General features: G+C 28.7%; 2 protein-coding genes across 3 annotated transcripts in view; one reads left to right on the forward strand and one right to left on the reverse strand.

The window, feature by feature from the left end:
• The window catches only part of LOC108568863, a 64,164-nt gene that overhangs the window by 29,617 nt on the left and 8,918 nt on the right, over positions 1–25,629 (forward strand). The gene's annotated exons all lie outside the window — the stretch shown is intronic.
• The window catches only part of LOC108568864, a gene marked incomplete at its 5' end in the record, with an annotated part of 72,612 nt that continues 51,141 nt past the window's right edge, over positions 4,159–25,629 (reverse strand). Inside the window, 3 exons of the mRNA XM_017930211.1 lie at positions 4,159–4,480; positions 4,638–4,817; positions 17,521–17,835. Coding sequence (XP_017785700.1) covers positions 4,655–4,817; positions 17,521–17,835 — 478 coding nt within the window. The remainder of the gene's footprint in view (positions 4,481–4,637; positions 4,818–17,520; positions 17,836–25,629) is intronic.

Below are 25,629 nucleotides of genomic sequence, written 5' to 3' on the forward strand. Positions count from 1 at the left end.
GCTTTGATTGGTATTGTAGCTTCAAATATATATACACATGCGGATGTACGTGCATCCCATATATTTGGGTAAGGATTCCTTCGCATTATCCTCACTGCACACATAAAAGCTTTTAAAGTATTTCCTTCCAGTAGAACCACTTAAATACAGACAAATAAATGATTTATGTTCACTACGCTGAAACTCAATAGTACAATTTTTTCAATAAGCTATTTCTACAGTAAAATCAATATTAAATATGTTTACATTGCATTATTTCTGTATGGTGGTTTCACGAAAGATGGCGCTAAATTTGAATCTGCTTGTTTTTTTTAATATACCTCACTTAGTGCGTTCCGACAATATCTCGTTTGAAAGCGTACTAATTGAGGTCTTTGAAACCGCATAAGAAATATACTGTATAGAGGAGACTTAACAGACAGAGAGCAAATAATCAGTCCCATCATATACCTAACTGTTTGAAACCGGAGTAATCAGTTCCGACAATTACCGGACTGTAACGAAAGAGACTTAACTCACGTAGTGCGAATAATCTATTCCGATAATTACCGGACTGTTTGAAACCGGTCTAATTAAGGACTTTAAACCCGAATAGAAATAAACAGCACCAAAGGAGACTTGGCACATATTGGGCGAAAAATCAATTTCACCAATATACCACACTGTCTGAAACCGGACCAATTAAGGACTTTCAAATCGTACATATAGTTCGAATAATCAATTCCGCCAATTGAAATAATAAGTTGCGCCAATAAACCGGACTGTTTGAAACCGGACTAATTAATGACTTTAAAGTCGCATAAAAAAATACAGTGCGAATAATCAGTTCCGCTAATATACCGGACTGTTTGAAACCGAACTTTAAAATAACAAAAAAAATATTTGTACAGAAAGAGACTTAACTATAATCAATTTCTCCAATATACCGTACTATTTGAAACTGGACTTGTGTATAATACAAATAAGTTTGTGTAGTAATTTTTTAGAATTTATATTTATTTTGTTAATTAAAATTTAGTTTGTTATCAATTTATTTAACCGGACTATAATGAATCGGGACTGACCGATGCCGGACTATGCGAGGTATTGCTGAATCTTTAACAATCATATGTAGAGGGTTTTATGAAATATTAAAATGAGTTTAAATTATGAATTTATAATATAAGAATTCTTAGATCAAAATAATAAAATTTCTAAACACATTTTAATATAAACTTATTTGTTTTTACCATTTGCTCCTAATGTTATACGAATAAAATACAGATGTTGAATTTAATTGAAGAATGATTTCAGGTTTTTGAGAAAAGTGTGAATTGGAAAATTGGATTCTGTATCCGGGTGCAATTTAACTTTTCGCGGATTCAATGAGATATGAAGAAAGCTCAATTAAACTTGTCAAACTAAGAGCGGTTGGAGAACTTAACGTTCACCATAATTATATTAGTTTGTGTGAGAGAAAAGTTTTGCACACTATGATCGCCTATGGATTATTCATGCAAATTCATTAGCCTTCTCTCATCCACAATAATCTACCAACAAATATTTCTAACCCACTTGCTAAGTCATATTCATTACATATATAATCTTTTTCAAGAAGTCATCGATGGGCGATGTTTACTTGTATTAATTACTCTGAAATTTTAGTATTTTCATCCAAGTTAAACTAAGAAATGATAATTTTTAATAAACCTGCTACATATGATTATAAAAAGATACAGCAAAGATTCCTCGCATAGTGCGGCTTCGATCAGTCCGAATTCAATATAGTTGAAATTGACGAAAATAAATATAAATTCAAAATAATTTGTTTACATAAATTTGGAACTAAATATCCGCACTATGTGAGTTAAGTCTCCTTCTCCATAGTTAATATATATGAATTTTAAAGTCCGATTCGTCCGATTTCAAACAGCCGGAATATTGAAGAAAATAATTATTATAAGCTAATTCAAATTTGGCGCCATCTTTCGTGCAAAAATAATTAAAAATAAACTTATTTCATATTGTTTTTACATAAAAATTGTATTTATAATCATTATAAGTATGACAAATTCTATGGATGAAGTTAATTTGTACTAATTAATTTAAAACTAGATTATAATATAATTTACTGATATAACTAAATTTATTGGAGTAAACTTATTTAAGAAAAAAAAGGAAACTTGACTATTATATTATATAAAAGATTCATGCAAGATTGTGTTCTAAGAATTGTTATGTTCACTTTTACTACATACACTGAAAATAGATTTAAAATAATCGCTTTTATTAGAATAATTACATTTATTTAGGCTAAACAAATTATAAAAGTTTTAGTGAATAAAATTTTCTTTAAAAAAAAATCATAATTACCTTAATTATGACTTCACTTGATAAAACATGTTTCCTTTTACTATATACAGTAAATGTATGCTTTTTTACATAAGGTTATTGTAAATTACTTAAGAAATCATAGAAAATACAATAAAAACTATGTTTTCGAAGAATCTTTTCGAACTTATTATTTTGAATAAATAAAGTTTATGATATTTTTTTGTTAACAAGAATTGTTATTTGTCAACAATATTGTTTAACAATATATAAAAATAAGGATAAATTTGTTTATAGTAGTATTAATTATATATAATACTGATTAATTGCATAATTTATCATAAATTGTCATGATCCATTTTTTCTTTTGATAGAATACAAACATAATTTGTATGAAAGTTATTGTTTTTTTTTGTTCATTCTCTTATAAATGTACCACATTAAATAAAATGCGACATGTAAATTACATGTGATTTTCTTATGGAGTACAGTAATTCATATAAGTGACGTAAAAAATGAATATGAAAATATAAAATATGAAATTATTAAAAAAAGTAAATGGTTCTGTCTTTATACCATATTGATATCAATAAATTTTGAGTTAGCATAATAAGATTTAAACAATAAAATGTCGTAGGAAGACAGTTAAATTGTATTTTTAAATTGATTATTGATGGGAATTCGATTCTGCTTTTATCCCGGATTGTATGAATCCTGACAAATCGAAGACTTTAAAGACTTGACTATAGATATCAATTATTTATAAATAAAATTATTTTTGTTTCGAGAATATATTTTTATTTTGCTGAATGAAAATTTAATTAGTTTTGAAATTTTTAAACCGGTTATAATGACAATGACCGGACAAATTCAAACCGCACTATGCGAGGTATTGCTATACATTATATTTTAAATTTTTACAAGTTTTGACTGTGATTAATTCATGATAGTTTTTGTAATGTGTTATTTCGAAGTATTTAATCCGAAGCTAGACATTCTAGATTTTGTTGCTGGTTGCACTAACGATCTTCTGAAAATTTCATGTAGAAGTAGAAAACTCTTTATGTTTTCTTCTTCTAAATAATGTAAATAAAATTCTTATAGTATAAAAAATATTATTTATTTATATAAAACGATTTATTATAATCAAACGAATTAATTGTAATCAAAATTACTTTGCGCAATCTTTCATTTGATTGGATACAAGTTTAATAATTAATTTAATTAACAAAAATCTATTCTATTCTTTTAACTAATTAAAAAATCTCTTCATTATCATTATACATTTTTGTGAGATGATTTTTACTAAATTGTTTTTATTCAGAATAAAATTGAAAAAATAATGTTTTTTTTTTAAGAAAAGTAAAAATTTGTTATTCATATTTATGAATGTAAATAAAATATTGAATAATTTCAGTAATACAGACAGCAAAATATAATATAATTAATGACCGAATAGAGCGAATTTCACTCATATTTTCATCTTCTGACATTCATTTCCTTTGAGTCTTAAAGTGGAATTTCTCTACACAAAAAGAAGCTTAAGGAAATGCATTATATTACTGTGCAACAATTCACAACAAATGTAATATTAAAAAAATGTAGGACTGAATGTGATTTATTTATTTTCATTTTAAAAATACCGATACTGTTGTTACCTGAAGAAAAAAATTAACAAATTGCATACATACCTGTGAACATCAATAGTGTTTTTTTTTTAAAGTTTTATTTGTTGAAATAGGGATGGGAATAAGAATTGTTATTTGTATCCTATTGTCTACTTTACATATATACATTTATTAGATACTTTTACAATTAAATCTCTATAGAATATATTCGAATCTGTTCATAAATATAAATAACGCTCTTATTTATATAGTTTACATTTAATTATAATTTTAGTTACGTGCTATACACAATTAACATGCAGGAAAACTGTAACGAACAACTAAACTAGCATATGAAATTTACAAGAACGTGACAATCGATGTGACAATCCACAAGTTAAAAGGGGGCTCAGTATCTTCGCGGATTGTCGCAACGTCGACATGTTCACATATATTTTTTATGTTATATTTAATTCACTTAAACATTATGCATCATCTCTAAAGGTAACTTAATTTATATTAAATACTCGAAATCGGTAACTCTCTGACCCCTCGACGACGAACTGCAATAAAAAAAAGAAATAAATGTAGTCTAGACTCGTTGATTGATCTCCATTCGCAGAGAACGTTTTTCTTTTTTATTGTTGGTCCATTCATTTTAATATGTTGTTGGCTCAACGGTGAAAGAAAGAAAAATAAGGATAATAGATCTATCCTTACCGACGAGACGTATCTAATCAGGAGAACTCTTGGCCACATGTGTTTCTATCCTGCTCGGATGTTGCGCCCTGCACCTTGTTCAGAGGCGTCGCGTTTCCGGCTGTCAGCACCGTCTCACAAGATCGCCTGAATTTCCGGTTGCTAAAGCGGAAATAGCCCCTGAGCCTCTCCTTCGTTGTACTGCAAGAAAAGACAACAATGTAATACACATTAATCATTTGTTTCTTTACATTAAAAACAAAACAATTCTACAAAAAAAAATTGGAAAGTTCAATTCTTTAGTTCAATTCTTTAGTTAAATAATATTTAATTGCATTTTTTGACGTTTTTCATATTGACATTTTTTCCACTGACATCAGAAAATATATATTTATAATTGAATTAAATTAACATTCATGCAAACATTTTCAGGTTTGAAATCAGGAAAAATCTAAAAGTTTGTAAAGAAATCTTCAATTCTGGTCTTTATTTTATCTCTTCTCTTCAATTTATTTACATTTCTTGACGTTCATTCATTCATTATTTTATTTCACTGAAATAAGAAAATATCTATTTTGAATTGAATCTACTAAATTAACATTTATGAAAAATATTTTCAGGTTTGAAATCAAGAAAACACTGAAACTTTGTAAAGAAACGTTCAATTCTTAGGTTTAATCAAAAATAAACATTTTCAAAATTTCCAAAATTATTGATATCTCATAACAAAACAAGAAATTTAAGAACACATCAATACTTATTTATGTACATTGTCTCATAATTTGGAATTTTTATAAAATAAAACAGGAATTCAATTTTTTTTAAGTTGAATTATACTAAAATGTTTAGTTAACGTTCCACAATATTAATTCGTTAAGCGAAACTTCGTTTTCAGAGGTAAACAGTGCTATGAAAAAAAAAAGTCATTAAAAAAACCGTCAATTTCCTCAATGTCGTTTTTCTTTGTTTTGCTAACAATTTTTTCTAAATCTTCACTGAAAAACGGTCAACTTCTGTATACAATAAATTTTTAACATTATTTTCATGGTCATTTCTTTTCCACTTTCTTGTAGTAGTTCTGATCATATTGTGCGCCAAACTCCATTACAGCATTATCAATAATTAGTAAAGTTTTCGGACAACCATGGACTTCATTATGTAGAAGCTTCGTTATCAGCGGCAACACTAAACGAGGTATGATTGTATTATCAACAATATTGAAATATCTATTTACAATTTCAATCAATAAATTTAAAATTTATGCAAGTTTGAAATTAGAAAATTAAATGTATTTTAAACTTTACACATTTTAAAGAATTGAATATACAGTGGATTATTTAAATAAATAATTGTACATTCTGAGAAAAATATACCTTTTTGGTTTTGATTTTGTCGATAAAATTTAATTTCGATACATAAAGCTGACTATTTATTTATTAAAATTAGTTTCTTCTGTTTATATTTGCAGTTAATTTGCTATTAAATTCAAGATCAAAATTTCTATAAATATTTCTCCACTTTCAAAATGAAATGTTCTTTCACTAATTGGTACCAAATTTACAATCTTTCATCTTTCAATTTATCATTTTCAAGTAAGTTTTTATAAATGTATTAACTAATTTCGTTATTATCACAATGTAACGTCAAATTTTAGAGTTTTTTCTACTAATTTTTCTTTGTATATATACATTATTGAATTATATTTGTATGAAAATTAAGGAAGAAAACATATTTTTATTTCTAACCATTCTGTCGAAATGCACAAAATCCGAAATTTTGTGAAATTCATTCGAGTTAGTGGTATTACACTAGGGATTACTCTACAAGTTGGCAATTCTTGAATCCCCATTATATGTGAGATACCGTACGTGAAAAGTTTTCTTTTGAATAGAGTGAGAACCACGTTATATTCATAAGCTAATATTCATCTAAAATATCCCCTTGGGTTCCTCTCTATCATCGCTTTTTTTTTATTGTAACCACAATAATGAAGATCCTACGTATTTTAATATATCTTCCTGCAATTTACAGTATACAGCACAATAAATTTTACAGAATGCGGTTTTGGCCTCGGGCACACAACTTGAAAATACTCATTGTTGGTTCACCAAGTGGAAGATCCAGTATCAATGCAGCAAAAACGCAATTTATAAATCCGCATTTTCATCTGCACGAATTCATATCGATTCTCAAATAGTCACTGCAGCTCTCTGCAGTACATAACTGAGTCTATTGTTTGATTACAAGTATTTGATAAAAAAATATTTTAATTTTGTTTAGTTTTTCTATTGTTTATAACTATTACAAAAATAATTATTGTAAAATCTAAAAAAAATTATTAAATATGAAAAATTTAAACAAATATTAGCAGAAATGTTCATAAAAAAATAATAATTAAAATTCATTTAAAATCTTTTGATTTAATTGAATTTAAGATCAATTACAGCAAAACCTAAATCGGATTGTTCGAAACCGGACTAATCGAGGAATACATATAAATAAACGGTAAGGGAAAAAACGAATTATTTTGCTGAATTAACAATTATTTTATCTTGAAAATTTTAAATCGGATAATGAATCCGGACTGATAGAAACTGCACTATGCAAAGTATTGCTGTATATCCATTTATGCTCAAATATTTATAAAGCTAAAATCAAGGTTTTATTAAAATAAATAAAACGAATCATCTGCTTCGTACGTCAAAAACACTATCCAACTAAATCGGATTGTTTGAAACCGGACTAATCGAGGAATACATACAAAAAAACGGAAAGGGAAAATCAAATAATTTTACTGAATTAATTTGTCTTGAAAATTTCAATCTGGATAATGAATCCGGACTTATCAAAACCGCACCATTGGAGGTACTGCTGTATTTGCATTTATCAAATAATATGCTCATAGATTTTTAAAGCTAAAATCAATGTTTTATTAAAAGAAATAAAACAAATTCTCTCTTTCGTACGTCAAATACCCTACTCATCTGAATCGGGTTGTTTGAAACCGGACTAATCGATGAAAATCGAATTATTGTACTGAATTAACATTTATTTTATCTTGTAAATTTCAAATCGGATAATGAATCCGAACTGATCAAAACCGCATTATGCGAGGGATTGTGGTATTTGCATTTATATAATAATATGCTCATAGATTTATAAAGCTAAAATCAAGGTTTTATGTCTTTTATTTTATAAATCCTCTGCTTTATCCGTCAAATACACTACTTTATTAACGCAAGAAAGTGGAACATTATATTCTAAGTTTACTTTAGAGGTTTTTAAAACGAACAGCGTGTCCACAAATTGTGGGAAAATTATACCGTGTACGGAAGAAACCTACTTCTCTAGCAAGCAAAGTTTCTTTACAAACTCTTGTTGAGTTTCTTATAAAATTATAATTATTATACGATAAAACCTGCTGTTTTTTATTTTCTTTAATTTGATGTTTTTTCTTTTTATTATGTTAATTGAAAATTACAATAAAATAACAAATATTTCTTTGAAATAATTATTTTTGTTAATAAGGGAAGAAAACATTTCAGACATTGTTTTAGAAATAGTAATAAGTTTTAAATTATTTGAAAAAATATGAACAATTCTCTGCTTCAATCAAATATATTGTTTATAGAATATTTGAAAGATATTTTTTTTGTTCAGTTGATCGTATATAAGTAAATGAAAAAATCAAAATTATATAGAAGTTGTTTCTATATCTTGATTTATGCAAAAATTTGTATACATTTTTCTTAATTAGATAAATCTATTTAAATATTTCTATAAAAAAATATGATATTATTTTTTTTACAAACTATTTCGGTTTAAACTAAAATATTTATATAGTTATATAGATAATAGAGCGGAGATTTTAAATACTTTGGAATTTGTTTTAGAAGTCAACTTCTTAGAAGTAAAAATAATGGCGTTTTTTTTTTAAAATAAATTATATGGGAGTTTATAAATTACTTGGCTTCGTGGAAATTATACAAAAAAATCCAGAATAATTGAACTATATTTTATAAACCAACTTTTCGGAAGTGATAATAATTGATGACATTACTTCGTCTTTTTTGGAGAATTTCATGATAAATTTGGAATACTTCTTTTTCTTCTAATAATGAACTTCCGTTTGGAATTTAGCTGGGTCTTGTCGACGCCGTTTTCTAGTCACATATCGGTAAGATTATTTACTATCTACAATATTAAGCAAAATGGTGAGTATCAAGTCGAAACCTCTGCAAAACCAGTAACTCGAGGAAGGAATTTGGAATAATTTCATTGTATTTTACAAGAAAACTTTTTAGAAAGAAGATAGTATAAACATAATAAACTTCGATATGTCAACCATTTTTAAACCGATTCTGATACGTGCATTCTGTTAAACTTTGGAGATGCTCGTATATATGTTTATTTGTAGTAATCATGGCTAGTTACAATACAGTATGATACATAGGATATAAAGGTTTCTTACAGTATAATGAGTCCGAGGCTCGACGGCCAACACAGAGAATACACACGAAATAATACAGAGAAACTTACATGATATTAAGACACAAGAGTAGCGGAAGTGAAGACAGGAAATAAGAGAAGAGACCGGGTACAGATATGTTGCAGCTTATATAACCTAACCAGGTAGTACCCTTATAAGACCTTCCCGGAATACATTATATACTTCACATATCTCTTTGTGAGTAACTGCAGCTTTCTTGTCTTTACGAAAATAAACAAGTAATTATTGTTATACTCCTTTCTGCTCTTCTCAGAGCACCATCAACGTCTTCTTGACGGCCAACATCCTTTCCTGGAGCTCACAACCGTCTTTACTCACTTTACAGTGTTAAATACACTCTACCGCTTTTACATTCTACCGCCTTAATTCAATAGATGGTCCTGGAGGCAACATTGTACGGAGGAGTGTATTGCATTAAAAATTGTATAAGTAAAAAAAAAATGCGTATTGAATATTAAAACAGAAACGACGTGCGTCAACTTATAATTAATTAAATTGAAATTTGCGCTGTGGTAAATACGTTTTAATTGGGGCATTTTATAACTGGACTAACAAGCATCGGAGCTCCGAAAACTCCGATTTCGGGGAACTAGTTAATTAATTCGCGTATTAACCAGTTTCACTGAACGCAAACTGCAATTTTCATTCGGAAAATGACATAATTTTAAAATAAATTGCATATGTATAATAATTATTTTTGCAATGGTTGACAGAATCAAATCAATATTTCATTGCATAGTGATGAAAAAAAGTTTGATTAATTTTCAGAAGAGAGATTTCAATTTTAATTAATCTAATCGGAGCTTTAATTCAATGATCCACTTAATTATTTTTTGCTTCTTTCTTCTCATAATTATTGATCTGATTGAGGTAGGATTAAAGGTTCATCATTATTTTAAATTATGAGTAAGAGCATCGACTACAATCTAATAAATTACGATTCATTTATTTTTTAGAGAGAGATTTTTGTTTTATATAATGTACAAAGTCAAAGCATTAATTCAATAATCTACTTACTTCTTTTTACTCATAAACATTAATTTGATTGAGGAAAATTCGAATATTCTGAAGAAATGTGTGCATCTCGCCTTTCAAAACAATGTTTTTGTATTCAATCAGTATTTTGGTAAAATGGGTATATAAATTTTGTAAGTTTTTCACCACAAATGACATTTACATCATTAATTCTCTTCTGTATATATATAAACATAAGTTAATGTTTCGTCTATATTTTATCTATCTATTTTTTGTTTATTTTATACAATTTTATAATTATTCTAATAAAAATTGATATTATTATAATTATGTTCAAGATTGAATGTTTTTTAGTTATTTTATAGGTTTAAATATCACATGTAATAAATTGTACATGTTGCCTTTTCTTATTGTATTTAGTTTAGTTTAGGTTTTTTTCGAAGTTTCGGAACAAAATATATTCGTCAACTGAGTTTCCATTATAAAGGTTTAAATTAGTAATCTTGAATTATAATCAATTGTACATTAATATAAAGAAAATGGTTTCGGTTTTCGAACAGTCTTTAGGAATGAATTATGTTTGTCACTGTACTTAATATTAGTGTAATTTTAGTTTCATTAAATTATTAATCAATGCAAGCAAATATCATTAACACAAAATATATTTGATATGCATGTAATATTTGATGAATTTTATTTTGTTTGTATATTTTATGAAGTTATTGTTATAACAGTTTAAATAAGGTATCATGAATCCATTTTACATCAATTTATACCGTGAAAATGATTTCGGTTTTCGAACAGTCTATAGAAACGAAATATGATCGTCCAATGTCGTGCAATGTACTTAATTTCAGGATAACTTTACTTCCAATAAATCGATAATATGTAACCCAACATCATTATGACAAAATATGTATGTTATTTATGTATTGTAAGTTCTCGATTTACAAGGTTTTATTCATACGTGGTTGAGCGAACTTTATATATTTTTTATGCAGCAAAAGTTCAACACTCAACTTAACATTCCTGCACTTGTATATAGATATTTGTTACATTATTTGTTGACTTACATTGACATTTTTGGAACGAATTAACCTCGTAAGTCGAGAACTTACTGCAAGGTAAAGAGAAAGAAATTTCATTTTTGTGTTGCGTTACTTTGAAACCAGTTTGTCACCGGTTGCCTTTGAGTTAACATATCGTATTTGGTATCGTTTTGAAGCTCTATTAGTAATTATTTTTTATTTCTAAAACTAAAGGCATATTTTCGATATTTTATGCTGTTTCTATTTGATAAAGGATAAAGGAAGCTACCATATGTGATATTTATGAAAACATCTTAAATCCTCGAAAGTGTTATAGATGCTTTCCAAAGTTCCAAAATGATGAAAAGAAGTTCAAGAACAAATTAAAGTCCGATACGCGTAAGCAATCAAGGAATTGTCACAAGCTTATCCATGGTCACCAGTGATCTTTTGAAAAGCCTTGGAGTAATTTCTGTACCGAACTATTGCATTTACTATAATGGAGGAAGCTGTATAAAATACAAGTTTTTTTTCCAACTGCCTAATGACCCAAAAAAAATATGTATTTGTTAAGCTTTATTACTACACCAAAACAAATGATAAATGGTCACGTTATAATATATGTTCGTAACCGATTTCTCCACTATATTTTAGTGTAATTTTCTTATAATTAAATAATTAATCGATGAAATGCAACTTAATATCATTATTACAAAATACGTATGCATTCCTCCAAGATTTATCTATTTTTGGAAGCGGCACTTTGCGTTAAGTAAATTACGGGTAGCGTCAGGCAAGTAATACTTGTGATGCATGTAATGGCCCCACGTCGTCGTCGATTTGTTTGCGTTTTAATGGTATATCACATGTCGCGCCGACATAATTTCCTTTAATATATGTGATACAAAGGCGGCGCTAATTGAACATCTTCGTCATTAAAGCGAACTATACGTTGGAAACGTTCTCATATTGGTCAATTTTCGAATGAGTGTGCGCCAGTAATGCCATTATTGCTTCGACGCAGAGATCAAAGCTTCTCTCAAAATCAAATTACATGCAATTAGTGCACATTTTTTTACCCATTAAACCAAATAGAAGAGCTGTCGAAATTTTATGCTGGTGTGAAACAATTTAATTAATTATAAATTAAATTTTAAGAGCAAAAAAATGCACAACTTTAGTATTGATTAAATAATTTAGCTTTTATGTATTAATTTTGTTATATCTTATTTAATTTATTATATTTTATTTTATAATTATAGTTTTTTTTTAATACTGAATTGTAATTAAAGAAGCTGTATAATATAGAAGGATTTCTTTCTAATTGCCTAATGACCCAAAAAAATATGTGTTTGTTAAGCTTTATTACTTCACTAAAATAATAATGAACATTTGAAATTACAAGAGAATTTCGACAAAATCGATTATAAATTTGTTTAATACATCATATTTTAAAGTCTAACCCGATAACCGAAATCCCGACCATCAAATTCCCGACATTCGGGATTTTGATACTGTCGGGATTTCGCAAATTTTATCAATTACTTTATACCGAAATAAACATTTACAGTGGAACCTCGCTTAACGAGTTTAATCCGTTCCAAAATTTCCGGATTTTTACTCGTATAGTGAATTACAAGTTTTAAAAATGATGTAGCAGGCGTGCAATCTGGGACTTGTCTTCTCACCGTCACTCGTTATGCGAAACGTCACTCGTTAAGCGAGTCATTTTTCTTACAATTCATTTTCTTCGTTAAGCGAAATGCTTTTTATTAATTTTTTTAAACGAACAAAGAAATAATCATATTAGTGAATGAATTCAAAATATAGAGATTACAAAACCAACGATTCCCGAATTCGATCATTCGACAATAATGAAGTACTCAATTTAAGTTGAACACTTAAAAGATTTTAATTATCAACCGATGGAAATCGTTCGATTATCACAAACGGAGATGTATACAATAGGATACAATTTGGACGCAAATTCGGATGTAAATGTTCAGAATCTGATTGATTCTGCTTTGTGCTGAAGGTGCATTGTCTGTTTAGATGAATTGTATCCTATAATTTGTCTTCTAATTAACAGGATAGTCCGTCAACCGAATTTCCCTTTGCTTAATTGGAAGTTCGACTTGCGCTGTTCGCTTCGACAAATTACCATAAGATTTGCATACGAATCGTCTATTGAAATCAGCCGAACTGCGTTTCACTCTTCGATGCAAGCAAAATACAATTGGTCGAATTCCGTTGTATGCAATAATTAACGATGTAATCGATTCAGTTTGTGAGCAACATGTAATAACAGCTTAGAAGCGTTCACATGAAATAATTAATCTAATAACATTTACTTCTTGATCATATTTAGTAATATAAGCATATACTTTTAATAGACTAAGATTTTGTATTTAATCTCACCTATAAAATGTAAAGAACGGCGCACTAATAAAATAAATTTGTTCGAAAACAGAAACAATTACAAAAAAAAATAATGTAAAATTATTTACCATTATATTCATAGACTTTGCAGCAGTTAGTTCTTTTTGTGTTACAATTATTGCTGTGAATGAAAGATTAATTTTTTATTTTGGCTGTTGCAATAAATATTATTATTTTCACCAATTAAATTAAAAAAAAAATATTTTTGTAAAAAAAAAATTGGATATTTTCAAAAGCTACTTAATTTGATTATCAGTTGTGGAAACGAATTTTTTTCTGTTTGGATTAGTGTACGGGAAACGAATGTTTTGGTAGCTAAGGCTTTAGAGAACCTAATGCTCATATTACTGTTTTGTTAACGCTTAATAATTCGATCGTAAAGTCTGTTGGAAATCCGAAACTTAGAAGAATTAATTTAAAACATATGTAATCCGTTTTCACATATTATTCACCTTTCACCTTCAGGAGGAAACTTATGGACAATTGTAATAAGCAAGAATAACAGTTGATACAATCTATTTGAATACTGAAATGATTAATAGATTAATTAATGCAGCATAGATATAATCCGTTGTCACATATTATTCCTCATTTACAAATTATATTAAAAACAGTGAAAATTCGAAATTGTAATTGTAAAAAAAAATAAGGCAAAAACAATCCACATACCTTATTTACGTCATTATAAAATATCATAGACTATGTCTGAAATATTATTGTAAAAAACACGGAAATTTTAAAACGTATTTTTCATATTACATTCGAGATTCATATTGCAAACGAAATTTTGTTCTGGTTTGGATTTGTGTTCGGGAACCAAATAGTTCAATAACTCCAATGACTTGGAGAAGCTAAATGTTCATTTTTAGAAAGTATTCTTGCGATCATAGCAAAGATAAATATTTTTAGTTATAAAGTTCAATTGGATTGACTTCAATTTAACGAAAAAACTATAAAATATATAATTTCCTACATGTACGAATATTTATTTTGCAAAATTTTCAACATTTAGCAGTGATGATTGCAGTGAAGATTTGCGGTCACATATTGATGTGCAATGCGATTTGTGTGTCTGTCCCATCGGAATATTCCTAGCGACAGGAACATCGGAAATGACGGACGCGGTAAACCGGAAGCAGCAATCGACGATGATCAGTTGAAGGCCTTAATTGAATTTAATCCGATACGTGTCAAATGGTACGCGAGCATCGAAAAACGCAAATCAATACGGAAAACCGAGGACAGTGTCCGTCTGGCTATACATACATCGAAATAAAAAAATAATATTTGAATGTCAAGGTAAAAAAAAAAGATTATTAAATAGAAATTACATTACTGTTAATATATCAGTTGATAATCGTGTGTCAATTGCATTTATTAACGGTTTAATCCAATTGAATTGAAACAGATTTTGCATAAGCCAAGTTTGAGAGTCTATCCGTATTATAGACACTGAACAATAGAGTATAATATGTGTACTAACCACAAGCTATTGTTTTTATTGTAGTATTAGTGAAGCTTCACTTGGCTACATGATCACCAACAATTTAACAACGCTAAGCAAGATTTCAATAACTATAAAAGTGCAAATAAAAAAATATGGAATAAAGAAAATATAGTAGTTGAATCATTCAAATTTTCTTCTATCTTTTATAATTATTATGTAGAAGGGAATTTCTGATTATAATATTTTTTTCTAAGACCACAATGAAAACGTTTATCGTATAAATGAAAAGCATCAAACAAATATATTCTCTATTTTATTATTTAATCAGATTTCAAGCTAATTGACGAATTCGCAATTTACAGAGAACGAAACCCTCATACTAAATACTCACAAACAAAACAGAACGTGTATCAAATGCAAACAACAATGGTTAATAATATACATTGTCCTTTGTATATTAATTAATTCAAACCCTTTGTTTTTCATGACTATTCGTTGATTAAATTCATTGTACGACTATATTTAGTTTGCAAAAAAGTGCCAATTATTTGTGAAATGTAATGCGTTTGAGTGCGAAATAAATATAGGAAGAAACATCTAATTAGCTAATTGGATTCCATTATATTTGCTTACATAACTTATTGAATTCAATTATATTAATTAGTAACTATGCTAATTATACCGTTCTGATAATTATGTTATACAGCAATATCTTGCATATTATTGTTTCGATCAGTGCGGTTTATTTTTATATATATATATATATATATTTAGTTACGCGATCTCAAACAGTGCGGTATATAGGCGGAACAGATTACCCGCCCTATGCGAAATATGCTGTATATTGATACTGTATTATTGGTAAAAGCCTAAAGTGGATTACTTCAACATTCCCTAGATTTTCTACCCTACATAAATTTCCATAACAAAATACCTTATCAACTTGACATTTATGAAAAATAATTAAAATATTATGCTTCATTATTTAATAAATTCATATTTATTTCCGCCCAAATAATCTAATCATTGCTGTTCTCCTATCAAAGCTAAAGCTTTAAACGCACTGCAGGTCAGTCGCAGTATAAGATTGAGTAAAGTGACTTTTGCTCTTTTAATTTGTATAATAGGTAATATTCTTATTTTTCTGTTATTAAAAATAGTAACATTTATCAGAAATTATATTATAACATTTGGTTTGCATAATGTGTGACAAAAATTATAACAAAACAGTTTATTTATTTTGATGACAAAATAGACGTAACACGATAGCGCTCGTGTACAAAAAAAAAACAAGATTATACAAATCTTCAGAAGGCTAGGGCGCCACTTCCTTTTCCTGAGAGGAAGAACTCTTACAACTGCTTCCTCAGATCAGCACACTTCTTCTCCGACGGTGGGCCTTAGCTTCTCTAGAGCACCAACAACGTCCTCTTGGAGCTTATAAATATATATCGATATCTTCTCAACTGGAGGTTCGCTGCGGTTTCCTCGAATTTTGGAAACATAGTTGCAACGTGGAGCGCACTTGCAGCGTTGTCTATTTTACCACGTTACAACTACCTCCCTTCCCGGTAAAAAAAACGAATAATTCTACTATGAGTTTTTTTTTTCCCACAACAAACAAAACTTAATATTAATGATAACGTGGAGCGCACTTGCAGCGTTGTCTATTTTACCACGTTACAACATATTAAATGGATTGAAGGGTGAAAAGAAATTTTGGATTTGTGTTTGGGAAGCGAATATATTAATTCTTGATTTGCAAAGTCTGCCAAAGAATAGTTTATTTATCTTGATGATAATACGTTTAAAATAGATTGAAAGTAAGAAAAATCATTTGGAAGAGCATATCGTAAAATTTGTCAAACGTTTGGCGATCATTGGAGCACAGGTTATATGATTTTCAATATTATTTGAGAAGTAGAAGGAAAGTAAAAATGTAAGTTGCTTCGAAAATTGAATTATAAAAGGTTGAACTATAAAAATCAACGTAATTGGAATTATCAAGTACTTATAAAGTTACTTGGCATGTAATACTTTTCCCTGAAGATGATCTTCTTTTTATGACTTTTTACCTAAATCTATCAGACTTTTTGAGAACTGGACTAAGAAGTCCTTTTGGTATACCTTGTTATAAATGATCGAAGAATTTATAGAAAACTTTTTTCACCATTTCCCTGATTTCTGATAGATCGACGCCACCACGCTTGTTATAAAATGCTATGATTTCTGGACAAGGTAATTCACCTTATTTGTTTGTCATGGAATTGCTCAGAGCTATGATTTTTTTTGTATCCTGCCATCTCGCAACTGTTATGTCAAATAATTTCATAAATACCAACATACTTTTGCTGGGACATATTATCCTAATATTCTTGAAAGGGTTAAAAACAATCTATAAAAACTTTTAAACAAATATATTATTCAGTATTCGTTTATATTTGTTGTGAATAGAAACATAGAAACATAGAAATAGAAAACACATCTAATAATTTTATACATTACCTGCTAAGTTGCCACGTTGCATAAATCACGGGCGTGGTGCAGGTTGGTACGAAAGCGAACCACACGAGCAGTGTGTACATGATGTCAAAGTGTCCACTGTTGTCGTAGGTCTCCAGTAAAGCCAACCTGACTACCCTCATAACCATAAGAGGAGCCATGAAGCTGGCGTAGAGGGCAACGATACCCATCAGATAGTGCTGGGTGCGACGTTCCTTGGGTATATCCATATCACCGTCGGCGACGCTCTCCATATGTCTAGCTCTGAAGCTGCTGCCTCTGCTATACTCGCTGATTCCGTCGCAATCCCGACTTCCCCTAGGAATAAGGATATAAATAATTAGCATATCCAATTAGCGTCGAAATGCAAATCGGAGAGATGGAAAATTGCGCGAGTATTTCAATTAATTACGGCGCGTTTAAACGCTACGCACGTTAATGCTCAATTAATATGTCAAGAGTTTTATTCGATCTACCGGCTCGAATATATTTAACGCAATTATAATTACGTTTCATTTCTGGGATACTGTTTAAAACGGCCGATTCAATTAATTAGCGTGTCAATGATTTACAGCCAACAGGAAACAACGTAATTGGGGCCATCGTCACTGCTGAAACTTTCCTTTCAAATTAAGTTACAAAGTGTACATCACTTCTGAACCATCAAGAGTAAATATACTATTAAGAGCTTGACAATTAGACCCAAATTTAATTTACATACTTTTTAACTGCTTTAACTAACAAACATTTAAATTATGCAAAAAGTTTTAAAATCCTTAAATTTTAAAGAATATCAGATAAAACGTTAATATATTAAATAAAATTCGGAAAGAATTTTAGACCTTTTGTCCAAATTAAGGCACATAAAAATAGTAAATAATTATGAAATAAACGTTTATAATTTAATATAATTATAAGTTTTTATATGTTACTTGTTGAAAATAAGTTCTGAAATAAATAAATTGATTAAAAAAAACTGTATTAGATTATCGAATAAAGCTTTTCGGAGAGTTTATGATAAATTTTATGATGAAATTATGAATTTCTAAAAAAAATATATGAAAATGCACACCAAATTAAAAAAAATTATATTACCTGAATACAAAAAAAGTCATAACAAATACTGCAATAGCTTGTAGAGTACGGGTCTGTTCCGCAACTGTACTAATCGAGAAACTAAATAAAATAGAAATAAACCACTTAAAAAGAAATTTGACTGTATAAAGAAAAACATCATTATTGTATAAAAAAATAACAATAATACAAAAAAAATTTGTATACATTTTAATTAAAAAATATTAAGAATGCAGCAATTTTATTGATACTTATTAAGATATGTTTACTTATATGGTTTATTCAACTTTTTTCTATGTTGGATGACCAATAATCCTTTAAAATAGTTAAGAAAATTATTAGAATTTTCTAATCAGTTTTTGTATGTTATTGCAGAACTACAAATAAATATATTTTTTCTATTATTTATTAACTAATGTATTAATAATAATCATTGGAATTAAGTGAACCTATGATAAAGATAAAATAAATGTTTATTTATTGGAACCTCGGTTCTCGAACAATTCGGTTCAGGTATCGGTTTCCAAACAATTTTAGATTTGTTTAGAAAGTACTATTCAATATGTAAAATGCAATTTAGTAGTTCACCAGTTTTTTTTATTATTTTCTTATTATAAATGTAAATATGAAGAGCAACTACCTAGAACTTAAAAGTTAAAATTTTATTGGAAACCAATGAAATGGATGTAAAATCCATATATCTTAAGAATAATTAGGTTATTGTTATAAATTTATTAATTTATTTTTGTTGTCTGTATAAATATTGCAATAAATAATAATATTATGATAAAAAAATATAATTTAGCAGCGAAAAAGCTGTAAAAATTTTCATTTGTATTGAAAAATGTAATTTAAAATTGATTTTTAATCCAAATTATAATAAAATCAAAAAATGTTTTACAAATAAACTTCTAACATCATTAATCTCACTTTCTTATTTATAACTCAACAAAATTTGAGCTGAACCGGTAATTCCTGGGACAAATTTCGCGGGAATTTTGGAAACAAATATATAGTCATCTTCTTGAAGAGCCGAATTAAGGTTGTCTTGGACCCAATTTAAGATAAAACGTGACTTCTAAGCCTGTGCAGAAATCGTCTACTGATTAAATATTTCTGTTGTTATTTCATAATAAAAAAAGTATTTATTCATTCTATGCATTCCATTTCCAACAGTGAAAAAGTAATTTTCCATTGACAGTTTTAATTTGTTGTTTTTTTTGTAGCTACATTAAATCCGACTAAAGTGAAATTTAATCTTCTGCATGTGCTCTGGGTATTGTTAATTGCTTGCTAAAGTAATTACTTTTATTCCAAAATAATTTTAATACCATTAAATTTCGAGCAAAATCCGTTTAGTTTATAAACATTTTACAAAATATATTATATATTATATGTTTACAATAATTTTAGGCCTCAATTATGACCTTGGCTATCAACCAAGTCGTTTCCGTTAGAAAAGAATATAATACAATATATTCAGTTTGGTGGGAAATTGTAATTCAATCGAGTGAAAGTTCATTATATGCAAAAGTAATTATTTTTTGTTAAGACGTAATTTTAATCCTTTCATTTCGAACAAAAAGCATTTAGTTTCGTGAATCTTTTAAACATATAATGTATTGATATAATGGATATAAACTGCCCGCACTGTATGAAATCGTACTAATCAAAGAACTAAATAAAATAGAAATAAAACGCACAAACAGAGACTTGGATGTATAAAAGAAAACAATTATTTTTGTATAAAAAATGAATTTCTCAACTAATTTCTTACAATATATTTCTTACAATGTATTTTGCTCAATAAAAAATAATTTGTTTTGAAATCTCTAAATAGGACTATTGTGAATCCGGACTGATCAAAGCGAGGTATTGCTGTATTTGGAAATAATTGTTTTATATTGTAGTATATTCAGTTTGCATTTAAAGAATGTAAGAAATACAATAAAAGTAATACTATTATTGTTAGCTGACATTGAACATAAAATACGTTTGTGAAGCAGAACACAATTCTAAGAAGAAAATCTGTCTGTTGGTTTGCTTTCAAACAATTTCCATGGTTTCGTATCAACAATTGCTTATTGAGATTGCTTTGTATCAATCAAATAAATATTATTACATAAATCTATGAATCTGTAAATAAAAGAAAATAACTTATATAAATGGTAATGTGAAACACTCTTTTTCTCTTTTATCTCTCTCTCCTTATATTTTTCTCTTCGCTTTCCACCTTTTTTTTTTCTTCTTTTGGAAGAAGGGGATTATTGTATTTGAAGTACAGTGCAGTGGTTCCCAGGAGAAACCGGAAACCGTTGGAATGCTAACCTAATTATCCCATACATTCTCAAAGTTAAACGAGAATCCAATATGTTATGAGCGTTGTACGCAATCGCGATGGAATTTTCCCTATCTGCGGAAAATGTACGTGGGTGGAGATGGAAAGGTGCGGAAAAATAGCAATTTCAATGCAAGTATTGCTTACCTACACACGCAGCGGAAGCCCCGACAGTGAGAATCTCATTTACTTCCCTGCATGTGAGAGGCTTACTTTCCATTTCCATCTCCACGCTTGTATTAATATATATATATATAAAAAAAAAGAAACGGCGATACTCCTATTCATAAACGGAGATGTAAGTGTCACTATTCCAGTGCTTCCCAACAGTGACGTAACAATGAAATATTGCCATATCGGCAATGAAATATAGTGCCATATCGGTGCCGATCAAAAATCGAAATCGCGACATTCGAAATCCCGACAACTGTCAGGATTTAGAATGTCGGGATTTCGGTTATAAACATAATTTGGAGGGTGAAAAAAATAAGTAGTAGTAATTATATAAAAAATATAAACTTCACAAAAATATTTGATTTAATTTAATTTTAGTGAATGAATCTTAACGATTTTTATAAAGGTTCAAAAAATTTACGAACTCTATTTATTCTGGATGGAGTGCTGCACGATTAGGTCATATCTTATATCAGCTTTAACGCAACTATTCCTGCACCTTTCAAGAAGATCCAATTTCTTTTTCAGATAAAAAGCTTCGTTACGAGTCCTTTTCCATAGACGATAACACTTACGCAATCCGTCCTTTCTATTCGCATAATATATGTGAACTGCACAAATGATTCCTTCTCTTATCTCTATTGATGAAGTAATACTCCAGTGTTTCCCAACATCATTGAAGTCCTAAATTTTGAATTATGCAAATAAATGATTTAATGATCTCATGATGATTGTAAATGGATTATCTCAAACCACATCCATAATTATTTGAAAACTTAATATATGTTGTATGAGAACATTCACAACTCAAGCAAACTTCAAACATTTTTTATTAAATCTTTGTTGACATGTTACTACTGCATTGCTTCTTAACCATGACCACCTATGTTATTTTAACAACTATGTAAACTTTTGTAAAAATACTAGTAGTTGAAGTGTGAATGAAGGTTGTCATAATCAATTTCTGTCAAATATCTGTAGAAATGTAATTACTTCAGTGCTTTCTAACCATATACTCTAACCACATCCATACTTATTTAAAGACTTACAAATATTTTCTATGAGAACATTCACAATTCAAGCATATTTCAATCAATTTCTTCTAAATCTTTGTTCACATGTTACTACTCCAGTGCTTCCTAACCACGTTATATTAACAACTATGTAAACCTTTGTTAAAATACTAATAATTTAAGTGTGAATGAAGGTTGTCATGATTAATTTCTGCTAAATATCTGTATAAATGTAACTATTCCAGTGCTTTCTAACCATATGCTCTTTAACCACATACATAATTTTTTAAAGACTTATAAATTTTTATATGAGAACATTCACAATTCAAGCATATTTCAACCAATTTCTTTTAAATCTTTGTTGACATGTTACTACAGCTGTGCTTCCTAACCATAATCACGTATATTATTTTAACAACTACCTAAACCTTTGTAAAAATACTAATAATTGAAGTGTGAATGATGGCTTCCATGATCAATTTCTGTAGAAATATAACTACTCCAGTGCTTCCTAACCATGTCCATCTATATTATTTAAACAACTATGTAAACCTATGTAGAAATAGTAATAATTCAAGTTTAAATTAAGTTTATTTCTATCAAATATATATGGAAACATAATTAATCTCTCTAATCTAATCCTATCCTATCCACGTTTAATATTTAAAGTCATAAGTATATGATGTATACGGAAGAATCATACTTGTATTTTGCATGGATTACAGCTCGATTAAATTATCTTGAATATCTACTGGAAATTGACCTTCTCCATTAATCCTATAACAAATTAAACTAAAAATGTATTGTAGTACGATTAGCTTGTACCTTTTAAAACCCGACTAATCCAAAGCTCGTCAGTCAATTCCACGTTCCTCATTATTTAAACACTTACGTGAAACACATTTCATCTGGATTGAAATTATTCAACTGCGAAAGGATTCTGTAGTACGATTAGTATATGCTATCTTATCTTTGCCTACGGGATGTTATTTTCCGTTTCATTAAGTTGAAATCCGCTATAAATTTGGGGCTTCGCTCGGGTAATTATCCCTGGTGTCGATGTGTTCGCATTGCGGACTTTCCTGTTTTCCTCTCTCTCTCTTTTATTTTTTCTCTGTTAATACACACGCACCATGCACAGCAATCCCATATATTCCCAGATAAAGATAAATACGGGTTTAATGTAAATGTATGCGCACGGGCATCCTCTTTTAACGAAAATTTATTACATCGTCCTCGCCATATTCCCCATGCTCATCGCATCCTTCATCGTGTCTCCATATCAACATTCTCGTCCCGAAATTATGCACGAAATAAAAGCAGGATCGGAGGATGCCAGACAAACTTGTTAATGATTAATCGCGAGACGACACTTTCTTTGCTTTTGCTCCTCATATGTCATAAATTATTGTCAATCGCTTTGACATATTGTTATTATTATACTATGCAAATTTTAAGTATAATATTTGTCTTACATTGTAATATAATAAATCATGTTACACTTGATAAAATTTTCATTATTTCATTAAATATCAATTAAATTATTGATATTTGGACAGATTTATACATTTAAATCTTTGTTATACACAATAGTATACACAATAGTATAGATATAATTATTTGTATTCAAAATAAATTGAGATAAATTAATCCAATAAAATTATGTCATATAAACATGGAACGTTCATATACTCAACTAATCAATCAAAATCATTTATACTACAACATATGATTTAATTAATTAATTCAATTTAAAATCGTTTACAAACTTCAACTGTTGAGAAGTGACAAGAGAAAGATATACAAATTTAAAATATCAGGGTAATTGATGCCAAGTAAAAAAATCTTTCAAATTGTATGATATATCTCGAAAAAGTAATTAATTTAAAGTATGCAGTTATATTGAAGACAAATACATGTACCTAAATTATATTGAATTCGATAGAATTGTCTGAGAACCAAATGTATTCATCATTAGATTAACAATACAACAACTGTAAAGTTAGTTTGAAACTGTTTATTTCGAAGATTTGATTATTATGATAATTATCTTGTAACTAAGTTACAATTTCCATCGGGCATTCTCCTAATTCTCCTACAATTATGAACCTCAAGATAATTTAATCTTAATTACTATTCTCATTAAGAGTTAATTCATATAAAACAGAATAAAATAATATCTTTAAGGAATTTAATTTTTATTATAACATTAATATTTTTTGTTACCTTTAAGTCTATTTTTTGCGGTTCATTTCTGGTATGTATTTAGTTCCTCGATTAGTCCGGTTTCCAACACGGTAAACGGGATATTTACGGAACAAATTACCCGTACTATGTGGGGTATTGCTGTATTTGTTTCCTCCATTAGTCCAGTTTCAAACAGTCTGGTTTACTTGCACAACGCGAAATGTTGCTGTATTTCGAAGTATATACAGTGAATTACATTTTACTCTTGTTTATTTTCGCCAAATTAATTGCAATTAAATAACAGTGAAGTCTAGAAGCAGTTGATGAAAAAAACACCTTTATTACAGAAGTTATTAATCCATGTTCATAGCTAATTCATAAACTTGTATAAACAAATTAAATCTTAAATATTTTATTTGTTCGAGAACCGAGGTACCTCTGTATTAATCCATCCATTAAGCAGATATAGTCATATATAAACAATATAAACGTCATTTCTTGCTTATTATAATATAATTACGAAATAAGAAAGTAGAGATTAAACAATAATAGTGAAGTCTTGAAGGAGTCGATGAACAACTCTCTTTTATTAGAGAATGTAGCTTTTGCATATACATGTTTTTGATATACTTATATACACGCAACACGGTAAAGTGCATCCATTACCGTAGTTCACCGCTACGTCCTAAATTTTTAACAGCATACATGCATAACGAAGCATCCGAACGTAAACAACTAATTAATATGCCCTTTAACGATGAACTTTGTACGAAATTGATGTACACTAATTACATTTTCATTGTAACGCGATTATTAATTAATATCCTGATTCGAAGGACTTTTATCCATTGTTTCTGAACTTTTAGGGAGACGGTGGTAAATAAAATAAATCTATATGCGGATGAGAAGATGAGATTTATGCGTTTTGCTTCTTCGCAGATAGAGAAAGCTGCCCCTGTCACATTTAATTCCGGACTGGAAAAACGGAACGAATTTATATTTGTCCCCCATCGGCTTTCCCCAATACATTACACGTATTGCCTTTTCGGCCCTTTCTGCCGCGGCCGTAAATTTGTAAATTACCGTCGTCCCGCTGTTGAAAATTTATATTTGTATACCGAGTGGTTTTACGTATAGCATTTTAAAGTTCCATCGATGTATGTATGCTAAGCTCAACAGAAATATACGTTCTGCATACTAACATCGAGCTCAAAATATTATTTTGGATTACCATATATTCACATAGTCACAGTCATGAATGAATACCGTGTCAATTTATTTGGTTTCATTATTCTCTACTTCATTATCTTTTTGTAGTTTCTTTAA

Source organism: Nicrophorus vespilloides, unplaced genomic scaffold, assembly GCF_001412225.1.
Source record: "Nicrophorus vespilloides isolate i.1.1-1 unplaced genomic scaffold, Nicve_v1.0, whole genome shotgun sequence".
Classification (NCBI taxonomy): Eukaryota; Metazoa; Arthropoda; class Insecta; order Coleoptera; family Silphidae; genus Nicrophorus; species Nicrophorus vespilloides.